An 18,026-nucleotide genomic window follows, 5' to 3' on the forward strand; every position below is an offset into this window, starting at 1 on the left:
AATTTCTACTAAATAGTTTATTTTATTTAAGTACGCAATAATGGCAAAAGTTATTGATGCATGAAATCACAAGTTTCATGCTCATTCTTCTTGTGATGAGTCTGCGTTCCAAATGAGTGGTAGTATAAAAAAATATGACTATTCAAAAGTGCTTGTATTGAGTTTATTTGAATAAAGCATATTTCTATTTCTATAATGTTAGCAAACCAAAAGAAATTCAGTTAATTTTCTTGCTAGTTCTTATCAATTGAATCTGTAACCGTCTCACTACTAAAGGTCTCGGGTTCGTTTCCTCGTATGGGACAAATGTTTTTATTCATGAGTATGATTGTTTGTATCGGTCTAGGTGTTTCCTGTGTATATTATGTATGTAATTACAAAAATAAATATATATATGTACCTATATCAGTTGTCTAGTAGGTGCCCATAATAAAAGCTCTTAGTGTTATATTAATTATAGTCTATTTTCGACCCTTATACGACCAACTAGTGGTCAATAAAAGGATCAGCATTACACAAGCAGACATCTAAATCATTTACACTCAAAAAAAGTATTAAAACATTTTATACAATTGAAACGGTATGGTATTCACCGTATACTGGTATACCCCGTGGATCTTTACGTGTTTAATAAATTAAAGAGCGCATACATTTGGTATGATTTCCCATGTTGCCAAATGGTCGTCAAATTTTAAACATCATGGAACTCTCTGTTATGAATAGATTGCTCAGAATTGAGAGCAGATTGATGCTTAAACGTCTTGGTATCCTATACAGTAATGCATTAAAGAGTTAATCACTGTTCCCATGGGAAACCTTGAGATATAGATACAGATTTGATTAGAACACTAAGTTTTATATATGTAACTTTGTAATATAATCTTATATCACAAAGTTATGTACATAAAACTTAGTGTTCTAATGAAAAAAGTAAAACATTTGTTATCAAATCAGAAATTCTATTGTGCTCTATAAACAAACAAACTTCTTATTTGTTTATAATATACTAGCTATTTGCTCTGGCTTCGCCCGGGTGTACATGTATTATACATATAAACCTTTCTCTTGAATCACTCTATCTATTAAAAAAACCGCTTCAAAATCCGTTGCGTAGTTTTAAAGATTTAAGCATACATAGGGACAGACAGCGACAGCGACTTTGTTTTATACTATCTAATGATATTGTATTTTCTATTAAGAATTTTATTATATTTTTTTGTAAAGAGAACATTTAGTGTCGAATATATATTGTGACAGACAAGAACACAAATAAAAATAATACTCCAAAAATAATATGACCATTTCTCAATTAATGTGAGAACCGGGTCAGAGAGGTACTGGCCTGCGTGATATTATTATGTGCATTGCGTCACGGGACTGTGTATGACGAGCATCGCGTGAACGCATTTTTATCGACGCTATACTGGGATTATCACGCTTTTCTACAGAATTAACGTCCACTCCATGAGTATACCAGTAGAGACAGATTGCGAAGATGTCGTACGGCGGATGACATCAGACCTCATCATACCCTATACATATAATGACCACGATGATACCGTCAAGAACGTATCGAATAAGAAGAATATTGAACAAACGAGTACAATGGGCTTGAAAGAGTATGGTTAAATAATAATGTTAATCATTTTTAGATGCTATTTGAAACGAACAATTTGATTCTTTATTTATATACTATAATATGTACAAAAGTTGCTTGTTCTGACGCTCTAATAATATTGAAAAAAGAAAACTAAAACATTACATTACAAAAAGAAGCTGAAGCGAAGCTGAGTCGCTCTCATATCTACTATGTATGTATATCATTTTTTTACAAACCGTACGAAAATTACAACTGTTTAAAATTTACTCATTGTTAATATTTTGAAGGTACTGAAATGGCAATTACGAAAAAAAACAGAAATGTAATTTATGATTACAATTATTTTACTAAATCATCAGCAATACAGACAGTATATACTGCATTCGTTTGCGATAATAAATATCATAATATTTTTAAGTAACTGATATTGTAATTACAAAAAAAAAACATATATATATTTTTTTCTAAAACTACACGACATTATCGACTATATATATATATTATACAGCATTCGTTCGAGATAATAAATATCATAATCAGTGACATTTACTAAAAATATATTTATCTGAGAACTTCTCTCCAAAGTCGGTTAAAATAACGCATACCAATGTTCTAAGGAAGCGGCTGCCCAAAATCGAACTGCTGCCATATATGCTTAGCCCTTTATTTGGCGCACCGCATTGTACCTTCCGTTTGGACATTGGACGTGCCTCGGGGCGTCACCTCTGCAAGCACACTGGCTGAACGTAATAAACGTAATCATTTAGCATTTAGCTGTCACGTTTTAGGTTACTTAAATACCTGTACCTGTCTTCGGAGTTCATTAATGGATTTAGGGTAGACTAGCAGTTCCCGCGACTTTGTCCGCGTGGAATATAACTATATTTTTCTAAAATAAAATTAGCCTAAGTTACTCCTTATTACATCAGCTATCTGGCAAAAATTTCAGAGATTAACCGGAACCAACAGACAGAGAGACAAAAATTGTAAAAAAATGTCATTTTGGTGTATGTACCGTATTTATATTCATATGCATGTAGTAAAAAACGGTTATTACGATATTACAAACAGACACTCCAATTTTATTTATATGTATAGGTATATATTAAAGATTTTTATTAATACTCGTTATGTTCCCGCTTCAGTCACAACAATGCCTGAATGCAATAATTTTGCGGTCACGTTTTAGTTTACACAAATACCTGTACCGACTTCGGAGTTCATTAATGCATTTAGGGTAGATTGAGGAAGTGTGCGCCCTTCGGCGTCTTTAGATTTTCAAATACCGGACGCTTAATACAAAACATATAACGTTTTTGAAACTAGACTTTAAAGTCCAAAGTTTAGAATGGATTCCTAAAATTAGCTATTTTTGAGTTAATTCATTCTTATATTAAGTAACTTTAGAAGCTAGACTTCAAAGTTCAATCTTTTGAATGGATTTCCTACAATTAGTAATTTTAGAGTTTAAGCAGTATTGTATTATGTGTACAATACTGCACATTTACTCAATTACCAAAAATAGATTATACCATATAGTTATAGTTTATTATTTTTTATCAGGTGAATTAAAAAAAACGAATAAAAATTTTTATAAATTTTAAAATTATTAAAATAAATTAACATATAAAATTAATCTTTAAATTTGTTAATATCTACTAAGTCAACACTGGTATTGTATACTACATTTGCGCGCCGTATTTGGCCGCATAACATCTGTTCAGTATGTATCATTTGACTTGCACAAAGTCATCAGTCATCAGGCTGAGTATCTCTGCTTCACCTTGGTACTTCTGCCGTCAAGGAGCATGTTTTATAAACTACATTTTTATTTTATTCTTTTTGTGATATTTAACTTGTTTTATTCGCATGAGAGTACTTTAGGCGTCACATGATTTATTTTTTTTATTTGACAAAGATGTTTTCTTCCCCGGAGGCAGTACGAAATGCTTTCACACATTTTGTCGAATCTATATCCCCAGAGTTGTATCGTAAAGGCATTAATGAACTTCCGATTAGATTGCAGTAATGTATAAATAATGAGGGTAAATGTTTTGATTAAATAAATATTTCACATATTAGAAAAAAAACGAGTTCCAAATTTTTCAGTACAAATCGGTAATTTCAGACTTTTATCCCTAATATACCTAATGTACTGGTAATCGCTAGATAGCTAGACGGTTTGTTGACGAATAAATAAACTAATTTTAACTACTGTACTCAATTTAAACATAATAAATTACAATATAGTATTACTATTACACACTATGACTCTATGTCCGTGATGTTTTATGTATACAGGATACAGAACCAAATAAACTTGTCTTCATTATTATCATCTCTGATTGACATACAAAATATACAAATGTTAAGTTCACTTGGTTTGACTTCCACAATACAGGTATAGCCTAAGTGGGGAGTCACAGATAATCTGCACCTTAGTTTAGTTTTCAGAAACTAAAAGTTACACTTATTATTTTCATTCTTTACAATTACAATCATAGATTTCGAATAACCTTAAGGTTACGAAAAATAAAAGTTGTTCTTTATGTACTGTTTTAAAGACGCGGTCATAATTTATAAGTCTAATTAGTAAATCACGGGATTTTACCACGTCATTTTTATTGAGTTCCTGTTATTCCGGCAGCGTTTCAACCGCCATGATCACGGGTAACAGATTATCCTTCATGTATCCTAACTAATATTATAAAAGTGCAAGTAGGGATGTTCGTTACGCTCTCACGCAAAAACTACTGAACCGATCATCATGAAATTTTCTACTCATGTTCTTGGATATATTAGAAAAAATATTTATTAAAAAAAAACAAATATTTTTGATTTAATTCGAGCGAAGCCGCGGGTAAAACCTAGTTACCTATAAAAACACTCACCTTCGATGTTCAGGTTGATGGAGTAAGATTGTGCTGAGCCGACTCCGTTGCTGACCTCGCAGGTGTACGTGCCCTGGTCCTCGTAGCGGGGCGACTTGATGACCAGCGTCTTGCCGTAGTTGTCTTGGGTGATGCTCTGCGATGACAGTATGGGACTGCCGTCTTTCTTCCACACTATCAGTGGAAGAGGCCTATATAGAGGGAAATAATGCAATATTTATAGTTGATCTGGCTAATCAGAAATGTTTTTTTTATTCTAAATTTAAATTTAAATATATGGTTCTTCTGGAGGATTCGAAATCTTTTTCTATAGTTTTACTTTTACCTATATACATATAAAATAAAACTACCAACAATAACCGTTTCAATCTTCTTTTTTCACAATTTTTTACATTTAATTTTCGAGCAAATATATCATTATAATTATATAATTATAACAGTCTCGGTGGTCTAGCAGTTTAACACACCATCTTACTTCCGATTGTCGCGTTCGATTCCTCGCACGGTACAAACATTTGTATTCATGAGTACGATTTTTGTGTCTGAGTGTTTCCTATGTATATTATATATATATTTATAAAAACAATAGTATCTATATATTTATCAGTTGTCCAGTTCATTGTTCTTATCAGTTGTGAGAGTTGAGCTAAAGAAACAACAACAATTATACACACCATACTCAGGAATACAAGTGTTTGTACCGCGCGAGGAATCAAACCCGCCACCATCAGAAGTAAACCAGTTCAATATACCACTAAACCACCGAGGCCGTCAGAATAGAAATAGATCGCTGTATATCTACATACGCCGTGGTCTGTGCAACACGGAGAACCTCGTCGTAAACTATAATGGCCCATATTGTCGCAATTTAGACTGTAGGCATCAATCTCACGAGAATTGAACTCAAAGTCAGTCGACACAACAAGATCAATGTCGGCCTAGTTCTTTACGTGTTTACATATTATAAAATGAAGTGGCATTTAATAATAATATTTTTATTTATTTCTCCTCACAAACATTGTACACATTGGGAACAGATACATGTAGTATTTTAGATAATACATTACATAGATTTATCATTACAATCAATTGTTGTGAGAAGCTGGTGTCGGAAATAGGTTACAACCTGTAATACAGACCACCAGGCCCTCCAACCGAAAAACAAGTGATATACTTTAAATAAATTACAATGCTTATACTAAACCAAATAAATTATAACCATAGTGTTTAGAATTAAACTAAAAATAATAGGTAATGAATAGGTTTGTAAGTACATTATAAGGGAAGGAGAATGTAAGAATATGTGTGAGAGTGGTGAGCCTATCTGTGGGTTTGTGTATACATGTGTATGCACGTGTGTGTGGATGGGAAGTGTTAGCGTGTATAGATGAGTGAGTATATGAGAGTATGAAAGCTTTTGCTGTGTATTCACTTAAATCTTTTAAACTACGCAACGAATTAAATGCAGTTCAGCAATAGATAGAGTGATTCGAGACGAAGGTTTATATGTATAATACATGTACATCCATGTGTAACTGGGACGGATAGCAAGTATATAACTGGGAGAAAATGCATATTTTTAAGGGGACGGTGATAATTTTAAGGGAATATTTGACAATGGAATGGTGCACTCGCCTGCTCTGCTGGCGGGCACCAGTTAAATAATGATATATTGAAGAATTTATTAATATGTTTATTTATTTGTACACTTAATGTGTTAATGATATAATCAACGACAACATTGAATATAAGAATCAATACATCGTCGTCTATAATCATATTATTAAAATGAACTACGATTTTGTAGGCGTTTTTAAAAAAATCTATGTATTATTAATCATCAATAAATTACTATAAAATAAGGGGTTACAAGTGGAGACGAACGGTTGTCGGCAAGTATCGTCATAGCTAGACGCTTGAGCTTAGTTCTTAGGCTTTTGATTCAATATAAACAAATATTCAAAGTTTTTAACCCTTAATGGTGTATATACCCTTAATGATCCCCCCCCCCCCCTCCCTTATATAATGTGATATCCAAGGTAATACTATTCCACGCGGACGACGTCGCGTGTACAGCTAGTATGTCTATAAAAAATACTTACGTGCCACCGTAAATGCAGTAGAGTTCCACTCGTTTCCCCTTCAGGCCCCTCTCGTTCCGTCTGGTGGTGTACTGGCGTACAGGTTCATGCTTGTTCAGAGCTGGCGATATTCCTGTCGGTTTCACTTCCAAGTACACTTTATTGCCTAGTTTGTATTCGTTCCTGAATATCGACTTAGCAGCACAGGTGTACCCGTAATTCCCGCTGGCATCTTGTCTCGTCACATTCGAGAACCACAGGTTTCCTTCAGGGTCCAGGGTCATGCGAGAGTTGTTGATCGTCTTCAGTTGCCCCTGGTCACCTTGTAACATCCAGTACACCTTCGGGCTTGGATGACCGTCTGGTGGTTCGCAGGTTAGCTTGAACGGCTTTCCTTCATCAGCGACGACGATTTGCTGGCCATCTGTCTCCTTGAAGGAATTGAGCTCCGCTTTTCTGACAAACACTGAGTTGGATGTGGCCGTTCCCCATTCGTTTTCGGCGAAGCACTGGTACTGGCCGAGATCCTCGTCCCTGGGCTTACTCACGACCAGGGTGCCGCGTCCGGGCTGCTGCGAGATTCGATTGTCGTAACTTGAGTATTCAAAGGGCTTGCCGTTCTTGATCCACCGGTATCTGTTTAGACAAAACAGAAATTACAATATTAAATAAAATCAATAAATAACCCTGGACAATTAACACAACGCCATCTAATCCCATGATAAGCAGATCTTATGTTGTGGTAGTACATACTTTTTTCTATAAATACAGGGAGGAATACACCCAGACCGATTCAATCAATCGTACTAATGAATACAAATATTTGTATCGTGCGAGGAATCGAACCCGCGACCTTAGGAAGGTGTTGTGCTGAACCGCTAGACTTACAATAATTGTTACAATTACTGTCAAATAAGTAATATTACGACTGTAATTTCAGATAGAGTAATCAGAGGTATTGGGACAAGGGAATTGTTACCAATGTGGATTATTAACCCCATTACCAGTAATTACTATGTAGACCTGCAAACGGTTCTCCCTGGTAACCATAGAGAAAAATTACTAGCGAATTTTCCATGATGGGCTAACTGACCTGACCTCATCCTCATCTTATCATCCCCCACCGGCGCCCCGCCAGGGTCAAACGTTAGCACAGACGGGTGCATCATCCCATTATCTAAAGTACGATTATTAATTCCAGTCAGTAAAATGACAAGTGCAACTGTCACTGATACAAAAAAGGGTGACCCGCTACAATAGTGATGTTCGGCAATCAATAGACTTAGACATTTAGTCATGCTTTATTTTATTAGGTATCAAAACCTTTTTTTTAATTTTTAATATTTAATACATATCGTATTAAATAATACGATTTTAGAATATGGACCTTACCAACATATTAAAATTTCTCACTATAACATTATTACAAAAGCTGGGAAAATATGTAAAAAGAGATTCAGAGAAATTAATACTAGAATTTTTATTTAGTTAAAGGCAAATTGATATTGAATAAAAAAAATGTAATCTCGACTAACTTTTAATTGTAAAAACTCGATTCTACCACATCACAATTTAATTGGAACTAAATACCTGCAAAACTGGAAATGTCATTTTACTGACTGGAATTAATAATCTTACTTTATACATATAAATAAAATTGAAGCATCTGTTTGTAATATTGAACTAACCGTATTTTACTACATGCATATGAATATAAATACGGTTCATACAACTAAATATTTTTTTTACAATTTCTGTCTGTCTGTCTGTTTATTCCGGCTAATCTCTGAATTTTTTTGACAGGTAGCTGACGATAACTTAGGCTACTTATTTTAGAAAAATAAAGTTAAATTCCACGCGGACGAAGTCGCGGGAACAGCTAGTCAACCATAAAAACAATAGAGGGAAGGGGATTGTTAGTAATGTGGAGAAATAACCCCATTGCTAACAATGTACCATGTCAGGCTGACCTCCAAGCGGTTCTCCCCAGAAAGCATCATGATTCATGATCCTTGTAGATTTTCCATGACAGGCTAATTGTCCTGACTCATCCTACACTGGTCCTCGTCCTGGTCAGGTTCAAACGTTACCGCAGATGAGTGCATCATACCATTATCAACCATTAAAAATAGTACCGCACAAAATTGACGCATATATTTGTTTTGGTATTTAGTCAGACCATTAGTAATATAATTATTATTATTTTTATTATATATATATATATATATTATATATCCCTTTTTACGGGGGTAATATATTCAAACACGCGGGCCTTAGCCATGGATGAGTTATGTGATGCAGAAAGAAATTTTCTTACTATTCGGCATGTGTGTGTGGGATATGCAACGTGTCTAGGTATTTGATTATTACTATAATAATAATGTAAATAAATTAATATTATTACAAAAGAAATTGATGATAATGCCTTAAAATGTACTTTTAATATATACGTATATTAAAAGTTTAATTCATTTTAATTTAGGAGTTTTATCTTAAGTTTTCATATTTTCGGTGAGTTTAACAATTACTACTTTTCTATTATTCGTTTGTTCATTTTCATACCGATACGTTATTAATAATACTTTAAGTTCTGTGCTTAAAAATAATAAGTTATCATCGGTAATTTTTGTTGTAACTGGCTAATGAAGAAACGTTTTTTATTTTAAATTTGTATTTGAATTTATAGTTCTTTTATATTACATTCTTGTTTTTTGATACTTCAATTTCCTTCAATTCTATTCCTAATTGTCAGTAGTCAATATTACAATATTTTTTTCGTTTACCTAGTCTTTTTTTCTTATTACTACAACAATTTTGAATAATTAGTAATATGTTTATTAAATAATTTTGAGTTCATTTTTCTATTTGAGTATTTAATTGAATTACTGCTAATTGGAAGTTTGTATTCGCACATTGAAAATTAAAAATGTAAAGTAAGAATATAATTATTTAAAATAGCAACACGCAAGTTTCTTGCTCGTTCTTGTGATAAGACAGCTTTCCGAATGAGCGGTAGATTAAAAAAATGTGATGACTATTCAAAAGTGCTTCAATGTAAGTTTATTTGAATAAATGATTTTCTATTCTATACTATTCTATTCTATTTTAGTACCGCATATTGCATATAGAGGATTACTTCAACTAAACTTCACAGGTTAGTGTTTAGTAGAAATTATCACAATTACTAACAAAATTATCCTGTTTTCATTCATAAATTACAACGTACAAAATTAGTCATTAATTAATTTATAATTCATAGTATAAAATTAAATTATTTACTTGTAGTTTAATGGTTCTGGGAAGCTATCCATAATTTCCTGGTAATTATGTATCTCTTAATATTCCCTACATTCGTGGTAGGTTAGAACTCATTCATATCCTAATGCAGGGGTGAGCAACCTATTTAATCCACGGGCCAATAAATTTTTTTTGGTGGGTAGCCCATGTAGTTATACCTATTAATAATGTACAAAACTTTATCATTATCATTACATAGTATAAAACAAAGTCGCTGTCGCTGTCTGTCCGTCCCTATGTATGCCTAAATCTTTAAAACTACGCAACGGATTTAGAAGCGGTTTTTTTAATAGATAGAGTGATTCAAGAGGAAGGTTTATATGTATAATACATATACACCCGTGCGAAGCCGGGACTAGCTAGTTTATAATAAACAGTAGAATAAAAAAATATCAAAATGCAAAGATTTTCTGTACATATTTTAATGCAAACGTTCGTATTGCATGTTTGAACAAGACTCCAATAAGTGACAGTATGTACATTTTTAATATAATAAATTTTATATCAATATATTGATGGGATAAAGTATAAAAAATAAATTCAATTATAGAAACGCTGGGGGGCGGGCCGCATAAAATGTTTAACGGGCCGCAAGCGCCCCGCGGGCCGCGGTTGCTCATCCCTGTCTTAATGTCTAGAATTACAAGAGAATTCAATTTATACTTTTAATGAAATCATCATTTGTGATTCATCTGACTGACTATACATTTGATAATGTATAATTCATCCCACGAATAAAGTAAAATCACGTAGGTACATTTTGTAGCTGTATTGAAATATAATAATAACAAAGCCTTTATTTAGATATTACAGTTATTATTTACATTTACATACGATATCATTACGGCCTTGGTGGTCTAGCGGTTTAGCACACCACTTTACATCGGATGGTCGCGGGTTCGTTTTCTCTCGCGATAGAAACATTTGTATTCATGAGTATGCTTGTTTGTATCTGTATGTTTTCGGTATTTTCTATGTATTTACCAAATATATATACCTATGTAGTTGTATTAGTTGTCTAGTACTCATAACACAAGCCCTGCTGAGCTTGGGACTAGATGACGTTTGTGTATGATTTGATAAGTTTCTTTTAGTAAATATGCATTAGATATTAAGGTACGATGGGACTGACATATCAAAAAAATTGGTAAAAGTACAAAGTTATTAAAACGTAAATAGTTATACTGAAGAATATCAATAACTATTAGTTTCAATTGAATAATTATTTTAGTTCTAGCCCATTTATAGGGGAAGGCTATATGACATCACGCCACGACCTCTAGGAGCCGAGCATCGATGAAAAATTGCAAAAGAAAATGGGGAAAATGTGACGGAGACTAAGTTGCACTAATCCGGGTGTATTTTATGAATCCACCTGCTCGTGAATACTAGGTTTAATGTTATAAATGCGAAAGTTAGTTTGTCACGCTTTCATGCCTTAACGGTTTAACCTATCATCATGAAATTTAATATATCATTTAGGATAACATAAATTACTCTTTATCCTGGTTGTATGAATAAATAAATATATAAGTAGCTCATACCGCATCCGTTAGTTGCGGTTTTTTGTATTTATTATTGTTCCTCATAAGAGATATTGACCTAAACTATAAATATTAAAAAAACTGTAGAAAATTCTAACATTAATTGTTTCTGGTTCTATTAGATTGATAAAGTCCAATAATAATAGTGTTTCTAATATTAGTTACATTTATAGACATTTTATTATATAATCCATAATATATTTTATCATATGTTATGGACTGATTGCAACTAGGGTCTGCAGACCATTAGAAACAAAATATGGTTCTCAGTATGTATAAAAAATTTGAGACTCTTTATAATATAGGCATATCATTTTTTTATTAAGTACCAAACATGAAGTACCAATAAGAAAATTATTGTTATGACAAATTATGAGTCCATCAGTTAATTGCAGATTTTATTGTTTTTAATTGCGTTTCATCACAGCTTAATAATACACTACTAGTTTTAATGTCAGAAATTAGAAAGAATAGACGGACAGACTAAAAATTCAAAATTAATATATTGACATACAAAAGGAAACAAGAACAAAGTAGTTATCAAAAATTATATGAGCCCGTCATTTAACTGCACAATTCATTGTTTTTTTTTTATAAAACCTTAATAATCTTTAAAGTTAACCTGTTTTATTTATAATAAACTACTAGTTTCAATGAAAGAAGAAAGAATAGACGGACAGACTAAAAATTCAAAATTAATATATTGACATACAAAAGGAAACAAGAACAAAAGCAAGCAGTGGCTCGTGCAATAAAATGTTTAATCTACAAACTAACAATTGGCTAATAACATTATATTAATTACAAATAAAACTTTATATTCATAGTTAACGATTTGAATCACTTTAATACGAGTACATAATAAATAATATGCAGTCATCTGCCATAAGTTGAGTCATTACTCACTAATATGAATAATTCATTCTAATCAACATGAACACAACAATACTATTATTTTAGTATGTATAATAATGAAGCTACCGTAGTGAAGTGCTACTGGACAATTTAAGATAACTAGTGGTCGGCCAAGGACAATGGAAAAGAGAACGACCAAATATTATAGAAGATGGGAAAATGAAATAGAACAGCAGGGAAACTATGGACCAGAAACAACCAAGACAGAACAGAATGGAAAACATTTGAGGAGGCCTATTGTTGTAACTAAACACTAGCGCGATCTGAGCAGCAAACGACCAAGTACTACACTCGCTAGCAAAAGTATGGAATCACTTACTTAGAATTGATTCCGCGCGATCTTGACTACTTAATAACTAGTTAACAATATAAAAATGGAAGTAATACCATTTGGAAGATTAAACTGTTAACTTTAAATTGATACCAAGTTCATTTAAATCACACCAGCATTTAAGGAGCTAGAGCGACTGACTAGATGACGTTATGTGAATTGTCCAGGGATATTATACTATTATTATTAGAATTAATGGCAGTAATAATGTTATATTACAATACACTAAATAAAATAAAAAAATATGTTATATTACACTGTGCAAGACATCTAAAACAAAATACTACTTGTACAGTGTAAAACAAGTTTGTACAACAAGTTTTAGCATGAATCAGTTACGATATAGGTTTGTTGTGTTATATTTATAAACCCTGATATGCTGTGAGCGGGTGTGATGATTATTAATCTAATCTAATAATAATGATGATGAATTTATGATGAATTAATGTACTAAGAATACTGTTTACGTATATTTTACTAACTGTTCGTCCGCGTGGAATTTATATATTCTTTATTGTACAGATAATACAAAGATATTATAATTTAGAGACAATGTGAGCAACGGTGGACTTATCCCTAGAAGAGATCTCTTCCAGTCAATTTGAAACAGTGTGACCTAGCCTTTTTTATATATTAAAGTAAATAAATTATCTAAAAAAAAATAGGAACTAATATCCAAAAAAACACTATCTATGTTACTCCTTATAATATTAGCTGAAATGTTTTTTTAAAAGAAAATTTCTGAATCTAAAGCTTTCTGCTAGTCAAAGTCCTGTCAAAATCGGTTCGGTCGTTTCAGAGATTAGGAAGGACATACAAACGTCTGTCGGTTTGTTATTGATAATCTTAAAAATTATATATATATTTTTTTTTTATGTAATTATAGTCTATACTGTTGTAAGCATTTAGCGAAAATCTGTTAATTTGAAATTACAAAGTTATGTCAATTTTATTTGATTGTATAGACAATCACAAAAATCGAATCTACGTTCATTGGAGTGGAATGTAATGACAACAGGTCAGTGAGTCAGTCATTATCATCATTATCATTATATAGTATATAACAAAGTCGCTGTCGCTATCTGTCCGTTTCTATGTATGCTTAAATCTTTAAAACTACGCAACGGATTTTGAAGCGGTTTTTTTTAATAGATAGAGATGATTGATTCAAGAGGAAGGTTTATATATATAATACATGTACACCCGTGCGAAGCCGGGCCAAGTAGCTAGTTTAACTACAAGATAAATGTACATTTTCGTGGAACTACGCATTCATTCAGTGTCTGTCGCCTTCAACACTAGAAGCGAAACTTGACGACCTTAGAACGTCAACATACGAGCACGCACTCCAAGGGCTAAGTTCTTATACGAGTATGTCCATCAAACTCTAAAATTTATTGTCTATTTGTCTATTCTTGCGATCTTTGAAACGGGTGGACTGATTTCGACGGGACTTTCAGATAACCCATGTTTTTTGTAAATATGGCTGCTTTTAATTTATAAATTAAATTTATATCAACTCTACGCGGACGAAGGCCCGAGTAGCAGCTATCTATTTTTATGAATACACCTAAAAAAATATTGAACCAAACAGTTTACTTTTGAGTTATGAGATTTTCAATAATTTGTTTCATATTTTAAAATCACTAGTATCCTGACGACTTAGGCGTAATGCCGGTTAGTCAGGGAGAGAAACACCTCAATGCCTACAATATTCACAATTATCTATCTCTTATTTGTTTTTATAATAATATCCACACTTTCGCTCCAAAACTCCCGCTGCCTCCGTTCAATCATCCGTCATCCACTTGTCAATGTCACATAGATTACTTTGGCTCTGGCCTCTGACGTTCCGTTTCAGGTTACATGATTATTGACTTTACCATTTTTAATTAATGGTGCGTCACACGATAGTTAACAGTCGGCCATCCTGCAATAGTGTCTGGCCCAGACACATAGGTAACTGATGAGCGTAGTCATGCTTATCAAAGGATATAGTGTCTACAGGATCATATAACAAATACTAAACTAAATAAATTAAAGATACACATTACTTTCATAACATTGACTATCTTAGTATACTATCAAAGGTTTACAATCTAAAATCAATACTAACAGAGCTAAGTTTCGGCATGCATTCAGAAATGCACAAAATTTAACATAACATATATTAATTTACATAATCCAAATCACCCAAAAACACGAACAACCTTTTAGAGTAACAAACAATTATTTGGCGGTGATTGACTTCTATGAGTCAGACTGTAACATATAATGTAAGTTTCCGATCTTATGAACATTGCATTTTTTTTTTATACCTCCAAAATAGAACTTGACATTTCTCATCATGAATATTTTAACGGATAAATTTAACATATCACATTACAAAAGGTAAAACTTAATTACCTACATATATAGAGAAAAAATATAAAGAGAAAGTAATATTCTCGTGACATAAAATTAGAACAAAATCGCTGCCTGCCTTCACCTAACCAATAGAAAATAACAGGTCAATATTATTCAAGTGGTTCTAATACCCTCAATACTACTACTACTATTTTACTTCGACGATACTCTTGATTTACCAGAGAATTATTTTAATATAACATAATTCATTGAATTTCAGTTATGATTTACTTAATAATACCATCAGCTCACTGGTCAAGTAATCTATTGCATCCTTTGAACCCTGTACATTTAGGGGACTATAAATGATTGTAGATACTGATCTCAATTTTCTTTACAACACCAGTTTAACATAAACCAAAACCCACTGTTCCAGATTAATGTGAAATAGAAATAATCTTTATTCAAATAAACTTAATATAAGCACCCTTGAGTAGTCAAGTCTTTCTTCAATCTATCGCTTATTCGGAACGCAGATTCATCACAAGAAGAACAAACAAGAAACCTGTGTGTTGCTCTTTTAAATAAATATTGATTTACTTATATTTAATTAACAACAAGGATTAGGCATGCGGCAATCAACATAAAAACTGCTACGCACTTAATCTCCGTTCAATCAGACAACATTGACAGCGCTATGAATTTCAAGTTAGATATTTTCTAAAAAACATTGATTTATAAATGATGACATTTATAAATTCTTCAATTTATAATAAGCTTTTTTTTTTTACAAAGAAAATATTTTATGACACATTTGATTTCTTTTTCTGGCAAATTGAGTACAGACTCTGGGAGTTTGTTGTAAAACCTTGCGCAATTTCCATAAAACGAATTACTAACTTTCGTCAAACGAACGTGAAAACTCACGTTCGTAAGCCTACTATTCACTTTATATTTAATCGATGGTATTCGTAGCCACTTCGGCCATCCAACGTTATCGAAGGGCCTCATTCGATATTATCATAACAGTTAACATCGGGTAATATAATAAAATTAAAATCATATAAAATTTAGTTTGAGATAATTTACATACTTAAAATATGAAAGTTGCCACTGACAACTACACATTACATTTCAACATCATGAATTCAGTCTTTGTTATATTTTTCCGCCTTAAGGTGTATCACTTAATTTTTCACACCAGGTACTAGTCAGCATCTCTGCAAACACGACTGCCTAGCTAATTAGTGAAATACCTGTTAAAACAAAACATTAAAAAAATGCCACCGCTTGCCCACTATGAGCTACGGTCTCAATAGATCTGGATTTTATTAGACTCAGCCACCGCTTGCCCACACAAGGAGCTACGGCCTCAAACTGGTCAGATTCTCATTAAACTCAGCCACCGCTTGCCCACACAAGGAGCTACGGCCTCAAACTGGTCAGATTCTCATTAGACTCAGCCACCGCTTGCCGCCACAAGGAACTACGGCCTCCAACTGAAACACATCAAATATTTAACAACTGGTCATTTTCTCAATGAGGCATTCACCGCTTGCGCACGCAAGGAGTTACGGCCTCCAACTAGCCATATTCTTTATGGTACTATGCTATTTTTACTTCAGCCTCAAGTGATCTACATTGCAACTCAACTATGGGTTATATGCACTCCCATCAAATTTTACTTTTTATTCTATTACATTTTTTAAGAACTGGATTTCCTGGTTCCATTTTACTATTTCTCCAACGCTTTAAAGGACTTTATAATATTTAATCATAAGTTAATTCAATTTAATTATGTACCAAATTCGAATTATATATCTGGTTGATATATATCTATCAATTTCTGAACGAACTTGCAATATATTACTACCACATACCCTACTCCTATTATTATCTACCAAATCTTGAGTAGCATCAACAAAAAGCGAGTCGTTCGTTGTACGTCGCATTGAGCACACGCGGATCCCCATTTTCTCCGTGAACTAACGTATACGGAACCATTAGCCGCGATCTCAGCGCAATCATCTCATCAGTATATCATCAAATTTAAATCACCATCATTTACCTTAAAATCCATAAATCGTATTCATAGTCATATTATTATTATATTAATCTCATAATTTCATCAAAGTATTGCAAATCATTTTTGATTGTCATATCAACCGCCCGTTCTATTAGCCATTTTGCTCATAATTCAGCTTGTCATCGATTGTAACTCATCATTGTCACTCACTCATTATCACTAGCATTCCTTAATCTTTCAGATCTATTCGTTCATGTACAACTCTTCACCGCGTATATTTACCGACTATTTTCCATCGAGGTGTATCAAATTTTACCTTGTGATCGTCCTTACTACAATCTTGCAGTGTAACTATCTTGTACACCTCGAGCGCTTTATTCATAATATTTCTAAAGTGTCTGTATACGGTGTCTGGGTTCTATAAATTAGCACCTCTTCTAATTTCCCATTAATTACAACACATTTTCTAAAATATTCTGCGTATTCGGCTGTAACTTTCTGCTTACTAGCAGACCATGTTATCAAGCCATTAGTTATATTTAAATTCCAGACACATAAAATCAGTTCTGAAAGGATTAATTTCAATTTAAACTATTTAGTTAGTACAATAGTCAATCCGATTTCTCCAAAGAGCGTTCAGCCACACATACAAGTGCATATAGGTGCTCAGACTAATCTATGGAATCAAATGCCCAGCATTTGATTGCGTTGATCATTACTTATAAAAATTTTAACTTAACCAAATATTTGAAAACAACATCACCGTTATTATTATAAACTTCCAATATCTCTACACCTGTAATTTTGTACAATTCAACATTAAAACACCCTCACTTATTTAATACATCCGTTCTCGTATGCTATGCAAGTGACAACATCAATTCTTATATGTTGATGAGTTCACTATTTAAAGCCTTAGTTAACACTTTTATTTTACTACAACTCAACAATTATGTCAAAAGTTACAATGGTCTAAATACAACACATCCAATCTC

The 18,026-nt window shown here is 32.7% G+C and overlaps 1 protein-coding gene across 2 annotated transcripts in view; it reads right to left on the minus strand.

Annotated features, from left to right (window-relative positions):
* Window positions 1-18,026, minus strand: part of LOC131841182 (neuroglian-like) — a 67,760-nt gene that overhangs the window by 36,727 nt on the left and 13,007 nt on the right. For both annotated transcript variants that reach the window (XR_009357441.1, XM_059189448.1), the window contains exons 4-5: window positions 6,594-7,208; window positions 4,492-4,682 (exon numbers count right to left, since the gene is read on the minus strand). Coding sequence is in view for 1 of the 2 variants with exons in the window: in XM_059189448.1 (XP_059045431.1) it covers window positions 4,492-4,682; window positions 6,594-7,208 (806 nt within the window). In the remaining variant the exon portion in view is untranslated. The remainder of the gene's footprint in view (window positions 1-4,491; window positions 4,683-6,593; window positions 7,209-18,026) is intronic.

Source organism: Achroia grisella, unplaced genomic scaffold, assembly GCF_030625045.1.
Source record: "Achroia grisella isolate CSIRO2021 unplaced genomic scaffold, CSIRO_AGI_Agris_v1 utg1574, whole genome shotgun sequence".
NCBI lineage: Eukaryota > Metazoa > Arthropoda > Insecta > Lepidoptera > Pyralidae > Achroia > Achroia grisella.